Raw genomic sequence first — 12,573 nt, forward strand, 5'->3', positions numbered from 1 at the left:
CGGACTAAGATACACCAAATATACATTTCCTATGTCAGTTGACGAGCAATAAACAGAATTGCCTAAGGCAACGCATTACATACCTACTAAGCAGACATCCATCACGGTTTAGAAAAGTCATATAGTTTCATCTACATGATTAATGGATCAGAAGCACAAGCACAGGTAGACCGTGAGCTTTATGCCTTGTGATTTATGAAAAACACACAATTATCAATTATAATATATTGCTTCCAGCCGCATCCTCCAACATATTCAATCTAAGAACAAGGCTCCCTTTATCCAGCAATAAAACAATTAATGTTACAAAGCAGATCATTGAATACACATCAAATTTACTTAAAGAGCTTACACTTGAACATAAATTATGTATTAAACCTATAAAATTATCTACATAGCAAGTTAAAAACCTTTGTACGTTCCCTGAATTACTGACGTAGAGCTACACCATTTATTGTAGAGCATTCATACTTCTGCAGTATCTTACATTCACTTCATGTCTACACTGTTATTATTCGGCTTCTTTACATTCTGGGAAGCAGAGTTTTGCATCATTAAGTATACAGTAATTTGTAAAAAAATAATAATGTATAACAAATATTCCTAAAAAATGTTTAGAAAGAGGAGTGGCGTGCATGTCACATACTTGAGGTATCTGCATCAGTAGAATATGGCAGCACATAGTCCATAATACACTGTACATGGTTTTGCCAAGAGAATGAAACCTAAATGATGACACATTCAATATTTTTGATGTTTTAGAGCAATCCTTACTTAATGCTGTTGAGGGTAGGTGCAGATTGCTACTGTGCACATAGCCTACAGCATACATTAGGAGCTTTCCTCGACATATAATGTAACCCTGCCATGGGTGGCCATTCATCAGACCACCACACTTTCGGCCTCAATTTGCCGGAATGTGACTGCATACTGTGTAAAGGGGTTTTCCCACAAACAAAAGTACATTTTAATCAATAGATCTTGGAATAATAATAATTTCCACAATTGGACATGTTCAAATAAAATGTCCCTGTGCTGAGATAATCTTATAAATGTGCCCCTGCTGTGTACTGTGTAATGGCTGTGTCTGACAGTGCAGGAACACGGTCTGATCATACCGGAACATGGTCTGAACATACCACAGCTCCTGGGCAGAGGAGGAAGCAAAAGAGTATATAGACATTACAGCAGGGGATCACAGCCGATTATTTTTGTGAGTCTGTATACTCTTGTAATTGGCTGTGATCCCATGCTGTATTGTCAGGGGTGATGTTGATTGGCATGTCCGATTTCATACTGCCGATCGCTTTGTTCTCCTTTGGAGAGGTCTGTCGGCAGCATTCTCAGAGAACCCGTCGAAATGAGCGCTTCTGTGTATGGGAGAGCCGGCTGAGATAGCTGTCAGCCGAACGATTGGCCAAAACATTGTTTGGCCAACAGCCATCTAATGTGTATGGGTTCTTTAAGATGACAAAATTATGCAGATTTTATAAATTTTGTATGGATAATTGAGCGTCTTTCTAGTGTTTGAAAAGTTTATAAAAGTAGTTTTAAAGTCATGGATTCCAATTACAAATGTCAAACCTAGAGCGTAACACTTTTCAAAAAGGTGAAGATTTTTACATTTCCAAATAATGGTTCATTATCAGCAAAAGCTAATTGAGATTTTTTAATTGAAAGTGGTCTATGAAGGCTTTATTATTTGTGTTCCTGACAGAAGAGTAAAATGAAAGTGTAATCAGAAAGCACATAATCTATTGTAGTGCCACACTACACATGTAGGTAGTCAAGGCCATAATATGACCTATATATAATCACCCCACCATGTGCTTAGATACAGGGTGAGGGCAGTACATTTAATCTTGTGCCACCAGGTGAAAGAACGCATTGCTACAGTCCTGACTAAGTACTGTCACATATAGATCACTGGGTGAACCATAATATTCCCAAAAGAAACAGATAAAAATAGCTTAAAAAAACCCTCCACACATTTTATAAGTATTACAAAGAATCAAGTGACTCAGAAAACCAAAATGTTAAGACAGAGCTTGTCTGGATCTTACTCAGGAAACCTATGATCACTTCCTATTTTCATCATTCATGACACCATGCATGACTCAAATTTACTTCTACTCCATCGGATATTGTCCACTCGCTAAGCCATATGATAGAAAGTGACACCTGTGCCCTGTTGTGTGGGACAACAGACCCATACTGTGTTAACAGCGACCTGGTTTTTTTAAAGACATGTGGTTAACACAGTTTAGCTTTGAAGTATCAGAAGCCATCTGCCCTAACCATAGATCAGAAGGGGCAGCCATACTAAATATAACCCTTTCTTCTAAGCAAATGGGGTCCAAAAGTTTAGCTTAAAAAAAAAAAAAAAAAAAAAAAAAGAGGAAAAAATGCTCCACATTTATTTGCCCAACTACTTGCGTTACTCCTAGGCTCCTCATACTCAGATTCACATTGCAGAAAAGATTACGTACATGAAAATGCACAATTGCCATCTTAAAGGAGAAAATGGAAAAAAACTGATGAAAAAGCTGATATAAAAGCCTTGCTTGGATGTGATCCCATCACTCACTCGTAGATTGTCAAGATCTTACACAGTGTTTGCGAGGAGCTGAGCATCCCGGCTCCCTGGCTTACATCCACGCTCTTGGGCTATATAAAAATGTTTAAAGAATGGAAAAAGAGAACGGAAATAGGATAGTTAATCCTAAATGTATGTTCTTTATTGTATGCCTCTATCTCAGGCCAATATATTTTGGATAAACCCAAAGCCTATGTATATGAAATCAGAGATACATTGTTTTCCTGTTCCAGTGAGTCAGTCTATTATGTTCAGCATTACTTTATACCAATAAATAGTAGAGCTCTCCAGCTGTTGGCCCATGGGCCAGATGACGCCATCAGCTTTTTTGAAGCCCACGCCATCATCCACCATCTTTACAGATGCTTCATTTTTCTGCACACGTTTCTGAGCCACTCCAATGTATCTAATAAAAGAGTGCACTAACCCATTCACATTTAACTGCTTATTATAAGTCTATCAATAAAAACAGTGTAATGACATGTTATCCCACACCTACAACCGCGTACATGCCTGAGCCTGCTGAACTCATGTATCTTCTGAGAAGTCACCTTTCCTTCACCTTTGAGGTGCCTCTACACAAACACTCATTGACATTGAGTGTCAGGCTATGTGCCCACGATGCAGAAACGCTCAGGATTTTTCCTGAGCGTTTCTGCATCTCCCTGGCAGAAACAATGCATGCGGATTGTACATGTGGATTGTACATGCGGATTGTACATGCGTTTTTCCTGCCAGGGACAAGCGGATGTGAAGAGTTCCGCATGCGGGTTGACAAGCGCTTTCCAAGCGATTTTAGCATCACTTGGAAAGTGCATGACAACTTGGTCACACTATATACAGTTATATGAAAAAGTTTGGGCACCCCTATTAATCTTAAGCTTAATGTTTTATAAAAATTGGTGTTTTTGCAACAGCTATTTCAGTTTGATATATGTAATAACTGTTGGACACAGTAATGTTTCTGCCTTGAAATGAGGTTTATTGTACTAACAGAAAATGTGCAATCTGCATTCAAACTAAATTTGACAGGTGCATAAGTATGGGCACCCTTATCATTTTCTTGTTTTAAATACTCTTACCTACTTTTTACTGACTTACTAAAGCCCTTTTTTTGGTTTGGTAACCTCATTGAGCTTTGAACTTCATAGCCAGGTGTATGCAATCATGAGAAAAGCTACTTAAAGTGGCCACTTGCAAGTTGTTCTCCTGTTTGAATCTCCTCTGAAGAGTGGCATCATGGGCTCCTCAAAACAACTGTCAAGTGATCTGAAAACAAAGATTATTCAACATAGTTGTTCAGGGGAAGGATACAAAAAGCTGTCTCAGAGATTTAACCTGTCAGTTTCCACTGTGAGGAACATAGTAAAGAAATGGAAGAACACAGGGACAGTTCTTGTTAAGGCCAGAAGTGGCAGGCCAAGAAAAACATCAGAAAGGCAGAGAAGAAGAATGGTGAGATCAGTCAAGGACAATCCTCAGACCACCTCCAGAGAGCTGCAGCATCAACTTGCTGCAGATGGTGTCACTGTGCATCGGTCAACTATACAACGCACTTTGCACAAGGAGAAGCTGTATGGGAGAGAGATGCGAAAGAAGCCGTTTCTGCAAGCACGCCACAAACCGAATCGGCTGAGGTATGTAAAAGCACATTTGGAGAAGCCAATTTCTTTTTGGAAGAAGGTCCTGTGGACTGATGAAACCAAGATTGAGTTGTTTGGTCATACAAAAAGGCGTTATGCATGGCGGCAAAAAAACACAGCATTCCAAGAAAAACACTTGCTACCCACAGTAAAATTTGGTCGAGGTTCCATCATGCTTTGGGGCTGTGCGGCCAATGCCGGCACCGGGAATCTTGTTAAAGTTGAGGGACGCATGGATTCCACTCAGTATCAGCAGATTCTTGACAATAATGTTCAAGAATCAGTGACAAAGTTGAAGTTACACAGGGGATGGATCTTTCAGCAAGACAATGATCCAAAACACCGCTCCAAATCTACTCAGGCATTCATGCAGAGGAACCATTACAATGTTCTGGAATGGCCATCCCAGTCCCCAGCCCTGAATATCATTGAACATCTGTGGGATCATTTGAAGAGGGCTGTCCATGCTCGGCGACCATCAAACTTAACTGAACTGGAATTGTTTTGTAAAGAGGAATGGTCAAAAATACCTTCATCCAGGATCCAGGAACTCATTAAAAGCTACAGGAAGCGACTAGAGGCTGTTATTTTTGCAAAAGGAGGATCTACTAAATATTAATGTCACTTTTCTTGTGAGGTGCCCATACTTATGCACCTATCAAATTTTGTTTGAATGCAGATTGCACATTTTCTGTTAGTACAATAAACCTCATTTCAAGGCAGAAACATTACTGTGTCCAACAGTTATTACATATATCAAACTGAAATAGCTGTTGCAAAAACACCAATTTTTATAAAACATTAAGCTTAAGATTAATAGGGGTGCCCAAACTTTTTCATATAACTGTAAATCCATGCAACCGGCATGGATTTATACAGTGTGACCGTAAAAGCAAGGCACCCGGGTTTGGAGAAGAGGAGACTCTCCTCCGGACCCGGGTACCATAGTACCTGTAAAAAAAAGAATTAAATAATATACATTATACTTACCTTCCGATGGCCTCCGGTCTCCTTATCCAATGCGTCTTGGCTTGCCGGCAGCTCGCGGTGAACTAAAAGGACCTGCCATGACGTCATTTAGTCATGTGACGGGTCACGCGACCGCCGACGTCAGCGGTCGCGTGACCCGTCACATGACTAAATGACATCACCGCAGGTCCTTTTTAGACCATCGCGAGCTGCCAGCAAGCCAGGACGCATCGTTAAGGACACCGGGGGCCATCAGAAGGTAAATATAATGCATATTTTTTATTTTATTCTTTTTTTTTACAGGTACTATGGTACCCAGGTCCGGAGGAGAGTCTCCTCTTCTCCAAACCCGGGTACCATCCACACATTGAAACGCATGGAATCCACATCTGCAGATGCAGTGATGCGGATGTCATGCGGTCCAATGCATGTCAATGGAGGCGAAAATAATTGGCAGTGCTGTGGATTTTTCCACAATGATAATCCGCAGTGGAAATTTCTGCAGCATGTGCACAGCACATGCGGATCATCATTGGGGAACATGGCAGGCCTTCCACCATGCGTTTCTGCAGCGGAATTGCCGCTGCGGAAATGCTTAAAAAATGCATAGTGGGCACACAGCCTCACACACACTGGGGTTTGAAGTCACAAGCATCAAAGATTTCAGTCTTGTCATTTCAAGAGAACGATATAAAGAAAATAAACAAGAAGAAAACTAACTGGAAATACTCAATGCGATCTGCCAGCTCAAGAAAAAGTGCCTTATCTATGAGCTCACTACTCTATGCAAGTTGTTCCCGCAGAGCACATCTCTTACTCCTCATTCAGTCGTCAATGATTATTTACATACGAAAAACAAAAAATGGTCCAACAGTCATTAGTGTTTTATCAACAAATTTTTATCAGTGTTTTGTCAGTTTTTACCATCATTGTTTCATCAGCGATTTTGATCTGGTTGATGTGATTTTGTAGCACCCTGAGGACTCGGCTGCTACAGGGGTATTACACCTCAAGCCAGAGGTGTGGTATTCCACTCCCGGGTAAGGATGGAGTGTGGAACTGAGCTAGTAGGCTGCATGCACTACATACATCCCATTTCCGGGGGACAGATCAACGGTACTCCCACCAGTTTATGTGCAGGTACGACTGCGTCTGTCCCTGGCTGGAGTGGGAGGGGGGGTGGAACATCCCAGTAGTGTAGGGGCAGATAGGGGGAGCAGTCTGGGTAAAGCTAGGAGCTCATTGGGTGCTGGTCACCTGAGCTCACACATAGAGGGAGTATATAAGGTGGGCACCATCTTAGAACAGGGTTGTTGTTGTTCAGTTCAGGCAGAGGAGAAGAGCAGAGGAGCTCAGCCAGAAGGGCTGACAGGGAGCTGTGGCTCTGGCTGGGCCCAGCTCCAGAGCAAGGCCTGCTGAGAGAGAGAGAGAGGAGTCAGAAGGACCCAGAGAGGAAACAAGAAGGAACCCCAAGATCCCAGAATACAGACAGAAGGGTGAAGGGTTGGCGGACCAGGGTACCGGAACCCAAGCTGGCATTCTCTTGGCATTCTCTTGATGAGCTTCAAGAGGTAGTCACCGGAAATGGTCTTCCAACAATCTTGAAGGAGTTCCCAGAGATGCTTAGCACTTGTTGGCCTTTTTGCCTTCACTCAGCGGTCCAGCTCACCCCAAAACCATCTCGATTGGGTTCAGGTCTGGTGACTGGAGGCCAGGTCATCTGGCGTAGCACCCCATCACTCTCCTTCTTGGTCAAATAGCCCTTACACAGCCTGGAGGTGTGTTTGGGGTCATTGTCCTGTTAAAAAATAAATGATGGTCCAACTAAACGCAAACCGGATGGAATAGCATGAAGCTGCAAGATGCTGTGGTAGCTATGCGGGTTCAGTATGCCTTCAATTTTGAATAAATCCCCAACATTGTCACCAGCAAAGCACCCCCACACCATCACACCTCCTCCTCCATGCTTCACGGTGGGAACCAGGCATGTAGAGTCCATCCGTTCACCTTTTCTGCGTCGCTCAAAGACATGGTAGTTGGAACCAAAGATCTAAAATTTGGACTCATCAGACCAAAGCACAGATTTCCAATGGTCTAATGTTCATTCCTTGTGTTCTCTAGGACAAACAAGTCTCTTCTGCTTGTTGCCTGTCCTTAGCAGTGGTTTCCTAGCAGCTATTTTACCATGAAGGCCTGCTGCACAAAGTCTCCTCTTAACAGTTGTTGTAGAGATGTGTCTGCTGCTAGAACTCTGTGTGGCGTTAACCTGGTCTCTAATCTGAGCTGCTGTTAACCTGCAATTTCGGAGGCTGGTGACTCGGATAAACTTATCCTCAGAAGCAGAGGTGACTCTTGGTCTTCCTTTCCTGGGGCGGTCCTCATGTGAGCCAGTTTCTTTGTAGCGCTTGATGGTTTTTGCAACTGCACTTGGGACACTTTCAAAGTTTCTCAATTTTTCGGACTGACTGACCTTCATTTCTTAAAGTAATGATGGCCTCTCATTTTTCTTTACTTAGCTGCTTTTTTCTTGCCATAATACAAATTCTAACAGTCTATTCAGTAGGACTATCAGCTGTGTATCCACCAGACTTCTGCGCAACACAACTGATGGTCCCAACCCCATTTATAAGGCAAGAAATCCCACTTACTAAACCTGACAAGGGCACACCTGTGAAGTGAAAACCATTTCCGGTGACTACCTCTTGAAGCTCATCAAGAAAATGCCAAGAGTGTGCAAAGCGGTCATCAAAGCAAAAGGTGGCTACTTTGAAGAACCTAGAATATAAGACATATTTTCAGTTGTTTCACACTTTTTTGTTAAGTATATAATTCCACATGTGTTAATTCATAGTTTTGATGCCTTCAGTGTGAATGTACAATTTTCATAGTCATGAAAAATCTTTAAATGAGAAGGTGTGTCCAAACTTTTGGTCTGTACTGTACATTTTTGCTGTGATTTTTTGCCCCCTTTCACTTGCATGGGTAAATATGCTGCAAAAACGCTGAAAGAATTGAGATGCTGCAAATTTGAAACCGCGTCAAATATGCAAAGAAAAATTAAACAGCGTGTGCATGAGACTTCAGGAATCTCAATTACTTTGCTGGGATAGTAAAATGCTGCGTTTTTTTCATGGCAAAAAACGCAATGTGTGAACATAGTGACTCAGTCACTGAGCTCAGTGATTAGCTGCAGTGGTGAAGTGTGCTGTTGATGTGCCAAAGCACTGATACTGGAGCTGCGTTGGACAGCCGAAGTCTCCCGACTTCACCATACACAGGAATGCTTGGCTTGGCCGAGAGTTCCAGTGTTTTGTATGAGAGAGTCGTGCTATTCTCCACTAGCAGGAGCTTATCTCCATGCTGGACAAAAGAATTGGAATTGAAATTCAACAGGCTGGATCCTTCTCTCCCCTGACATCATCTGATCGGGAGTGTTGACTTATCTAATGTGTATGGGAACCTATTCAGATCTTTAACAAAGTTCTCATTGTGCATCACACAGCACCAGTATGGCGCAGAGAATTTCCTTTAATTTGACATCCTTAAAACCCTGATTCTCAAACCACTAAAGAACTCAAGATTAGACAAGTGATTGGCTGCAGTGGTGCATGGGCTGTGATGGTTGTAGTTAATATGAACAGAAGCCCAGTGGGGAGGATCAGGGGATGCAGCAGTACAACGGTCATTCTTAATTATTTATTTTACCACGACTTCTGCTTGTGTGCAGCTTTGTAATGAACTCAGACGACCCTTTTACTGGATATTTTAGCTTCTATTTCATTCCTGTATTATAGTAACACAATAAGTCTGTAAATGACGGTATAAACATGATCTGATGAACAAAAGTTACTCATACTACATGCAGATTACGGTTTAGTCCTCGTGCTGTCATGTATGCCTAATCCATAGACTATGACAACAAACCACAAAGCAATATCCAGACTATGACAGACTAAAAAAAAAAACCCATCAATGTAAGATTATTTAATGACTATACAAAACAATATGTAAAACAGTATTCATTAATTAGCAGTGGGTTGTATCCAACCAAATGAGTCATTGTACTCAATGAAGGAAAGCATAAACATATGTTTGGTGTCTTCCAGATACCGTAACTAGCACACGCCACTAATAACGAAGGCCACAACAAAAATCTCTAATGATCCAACAGTTAATGATAGGCACTTACTAAAACAACTGGTGCCGACCAATGGGAAAGTAGTAAAGAGCAGATTCATTCAGATGGTAATATAGACATAACACAAACACTATAAAAGAAACATGACACAAGAAAATATCTACAACACTATATCCACTGTCGCTGCAGATCAGCATCATCGATGAGATATATGGGAACACTGTGGCACGGGGCAAACCTTCTCTAAGGTCAGCATAACACAAGAGGCACAATGTAAGGCAGGAATAGGGGTTATAAGCAGCCAGTCCTCTCATGTCACCACTTGTAGGCACTGCGCCTCGCTCCCCCACAGCCCCTTACCATGATATATTCAGGACTCCTCCAGGTTCCTTTGTTCCTTACCAGCAAAGTTATGAGAGAAAGAAATAGCTCCAGGGTAACAAACTCATTTACCTGCAGATCTATCTATCTATCTATATACCTTGTATAGCTAAATCTCAATAACCCGTATACAGAATAACAGCCAATGTCCTAAAATAGAGCTACACAGAGGGCTGACGTGTTTGTAGGCTTGCTTCTATAGATACACGTACTGGGATAGATAAATCAATGTAAAATCACTGCTGCCAGTGACAGGTCATAAATTGATTTTTGGAATGTGACACAAAAATGGTGTTATCGGTTCTATATAAATGTAAAAAATGGCGCAGACAAATTACACACTTGCCAGGCAGCAGTTGTTTCACACAAGAGTGGCAGTTTTATAGCGCACCCCACAGTCGTGAGAATACAGAGCAGATACAGGCAATGAGAGGAGCGTTTGGGCTGCGGCTATGCAGACTCGTCACGTGATCTGCATGCAACGTTGTCATCTCAAGTATCGTTACTTTACATCATATGTGACATAGGCAGAAAATGTATATGTAAGAGTGACTATAATCCTATATACTGTGACTGACACAGAGATAAATGTCATCCCGCGGCATGCAGGAACGCCACCATACAGTCGTCCCAGACCACGGCTTACAGCCACACTGCTACTCAGTGTCATCCAATGGCCTGCAGCCACTTAGTGTTGTCCCACAGCATGCAGGCGCACCACGTCTTGCAACCCAAAGTCATGCAGCTGCGCAGCCACACAGAGTAGTCCCACACCACGACCTGCAACAGACCATCACAGAGTCGTCACACGCCACAGCCTGTTGTCACGCCACTGTTTGGTGTTGTCCCACGGCCTTCAGTCAGACCACCACTCCCAACTCGTCCCATGGACTGCAGAAATGCTGCCAAAGTCATCCCATACACTGCAATGTTCTCCTTTGGACTATGTCTGTGTCATGATATGGATCACAGCCGTATTGCGACGCAGTACACTTCTATGGAGTACAACTGTACTGTGACTATATAGACACCTATGCAATGCAGTTGGGCCGGGAGTCATTGTATTCCTATGGACTGGAAACATTGGATTCCTAAAGACAGCAACTAAAAATAGTCCTATGAACAGCAGCAGCGGTGCAACTGAATGCACACCTATGTATGGCAGCCGTGGAGCGGCTCACAGCACTCCCATGTACTGCAGCCTTATCTATATCTGGTACTATGTAGAAATAAAAACAAATCTGCTCTTCTTGATGGTCAGCCACAGACATCCACCAAATATTGGGCAGCGCTGGGGTCCTGGGTTCAAAACCCACCAAGGACAACATCTGTAAGGAGTTTGTATGTTCTCCCCGTGTTTGCGTGTTTCCCCCGGGTTCTCCGGTTTTCTCCCACACTCCAAAGACATACTGATAGGTAATGTAGATTGTCAGCCCCAATGGGGACAGTGATGATGATGTCTGTGAAGCGCTGTGAAATTAATGGCGCTTTATAAAAGGAGTAAAATAAATAATTAGTAATGACACGCTTATGGCACTACCCACCATACGTGAAAGCACATAGTGTAATATAAGGTCTGCGACCAGCTAAGGGAAGAAGGGGGTCCAGCTGGAGATTAGAATAACGTTTCTATCTTGGGGGGTCTTTTCCAAGCCATGGCCACCCTATGCTGATTGATATCTGGAGATCCCGCCAGGGCCTGGATGGCACTCACCCTCTGCCATCCCACCAGGGTCTGGATGGCACACACCCTCTGCCATCCCACCAGGGCCAGGCACACACCCTCTGCCATCCCACCAGGGCCAGGCACACACCCTAGGACAGTGCCCACACTGGCTGTACCTTTCACTTGGCTCTCATATTCAGCAATTATTTCTTTGTCTTTCTTGAACCTGCTTGGGGCAGACATGTTCGTGCACTTCCTGGGCACTTGGACGGATTCGGATTCTTTATGGTCTTTGTTCAGTGCCAATCCTGGAAGTTGCCCACTGGGTATCCAGAGATGGGGCTCACTCCGCTGAAGTTTTCTGGAAGACGAGTCTTGAGGTCATCCAATAAGCCATGTTATGAGCCCAGGAGAATGGAGGGGCACCAGGGCACTGAGGAGGCCGGCAGTGGTGCCGGGGGGGCTAGGAGCGGGGAGGTAGCAGTGTAGTACAGGGGGCACACAGGGATGACTGGGCACGGTGCCGGTAGTCTGCAGGCAGGCACACTGGAGGGCTCCACGTTAGAAGTAGTAGTCGGAGCAGGGAGGGAAGGTCACTTCTAGGAGCAGCATATACTGACTACAATGGGAGCAGTGAGATGATGAATGGCAGCCAGTGGCATGCTCAGAGCCGCTCCACAACAAAGACCCGGAGTAAGCCCGGCAGCTCCAAGCAAAGAGTGAGACGACACCGCACCGTCACAGGGGGGCGCAACAGCAATTCTACCCCTTTCCTTCCCTGACACCCTCAGTGTCTGAACGCAGCACAGCACTGCGCCGCCAGACTGCGAGACTCGGCTGGGAGGCAGAGGGAGGAGCTAGTCCGTCACCCGCCCCGCTCACCGGCACAGCCGGGATCTGGAGCTGCTGACAGCTCCTGCAGCCAATCAGCAGTGAGGCCCACAAGCGGGGCGGAGCTTGTTACTGCTTATTTGCACAGTGACTGCTGGAGCAGAAGGCTGCGCACGTACGGTAGATAGTGCGGCTCTGTTTGACTGCGCGGAGTGCAAGGGGGGAGGCCGGGGGCCTGTACTGCCGGGGCTTCGGGGCTCCCCTCACAGTGTATGAAGCCGTGGACGACTAACACCCTAGCCCCACTCCCTGGTATCTCTGAGCGGGCGGGTCATTCCACTGGTCAGTG

General features: G+C 44.1%; 1 protein-coding gene across 6 annotated transcripts in view; it reads right to left on the reverse strand.

Moving 5' to 3' along the window:
• Window positions 1–12,271, reverse strand: part of SRGAP1 (SLIT-ROBO Rho GTPase activating protein 1) — a 165,792-nt gene extending 153,521 nt beyond the window's left edge. For 3 of the 6 annotated variants that reach the window (XM_073651664.1, XM_073651663.1, XM_073651662.1), the window contains exon 1: window positions 11,570–12,271. In XM_073651664.1, the coding sequence (XP_073507765.1) occupies window positions 11,570–11,636 (67 nt within the window). In that variant the 5' untranslated portion in view covers window positions 11,637–12,271. The remainder of the gene's footprint in view (window positions 1–11,569) is intronic. The other 3 variants (XM_073651667.1, XM_073651666.1, XM_073651665.1) reach the window with 1 other exon arrangement.
• Window positions 12,272–12,573: the final 302 nt, after the last annotated feature.

The sequence above is a fragment of the Phyllobates terribilis genome, unplaced genomic scaffold, assembly GCF_046119375.1.
Source record: "Phyllobates terribilis strain yellow unplaced genomic scaffold, ASM4611937v1 Scaffold_11__3_contigs__length_659146591, whole genome shotgun sequence".
NCBI lineage: Eukaryota > Metazoa > Chordata > Amphibia > Anura > Dendrobatidae > Phyllobates > Phyllobates terribilis.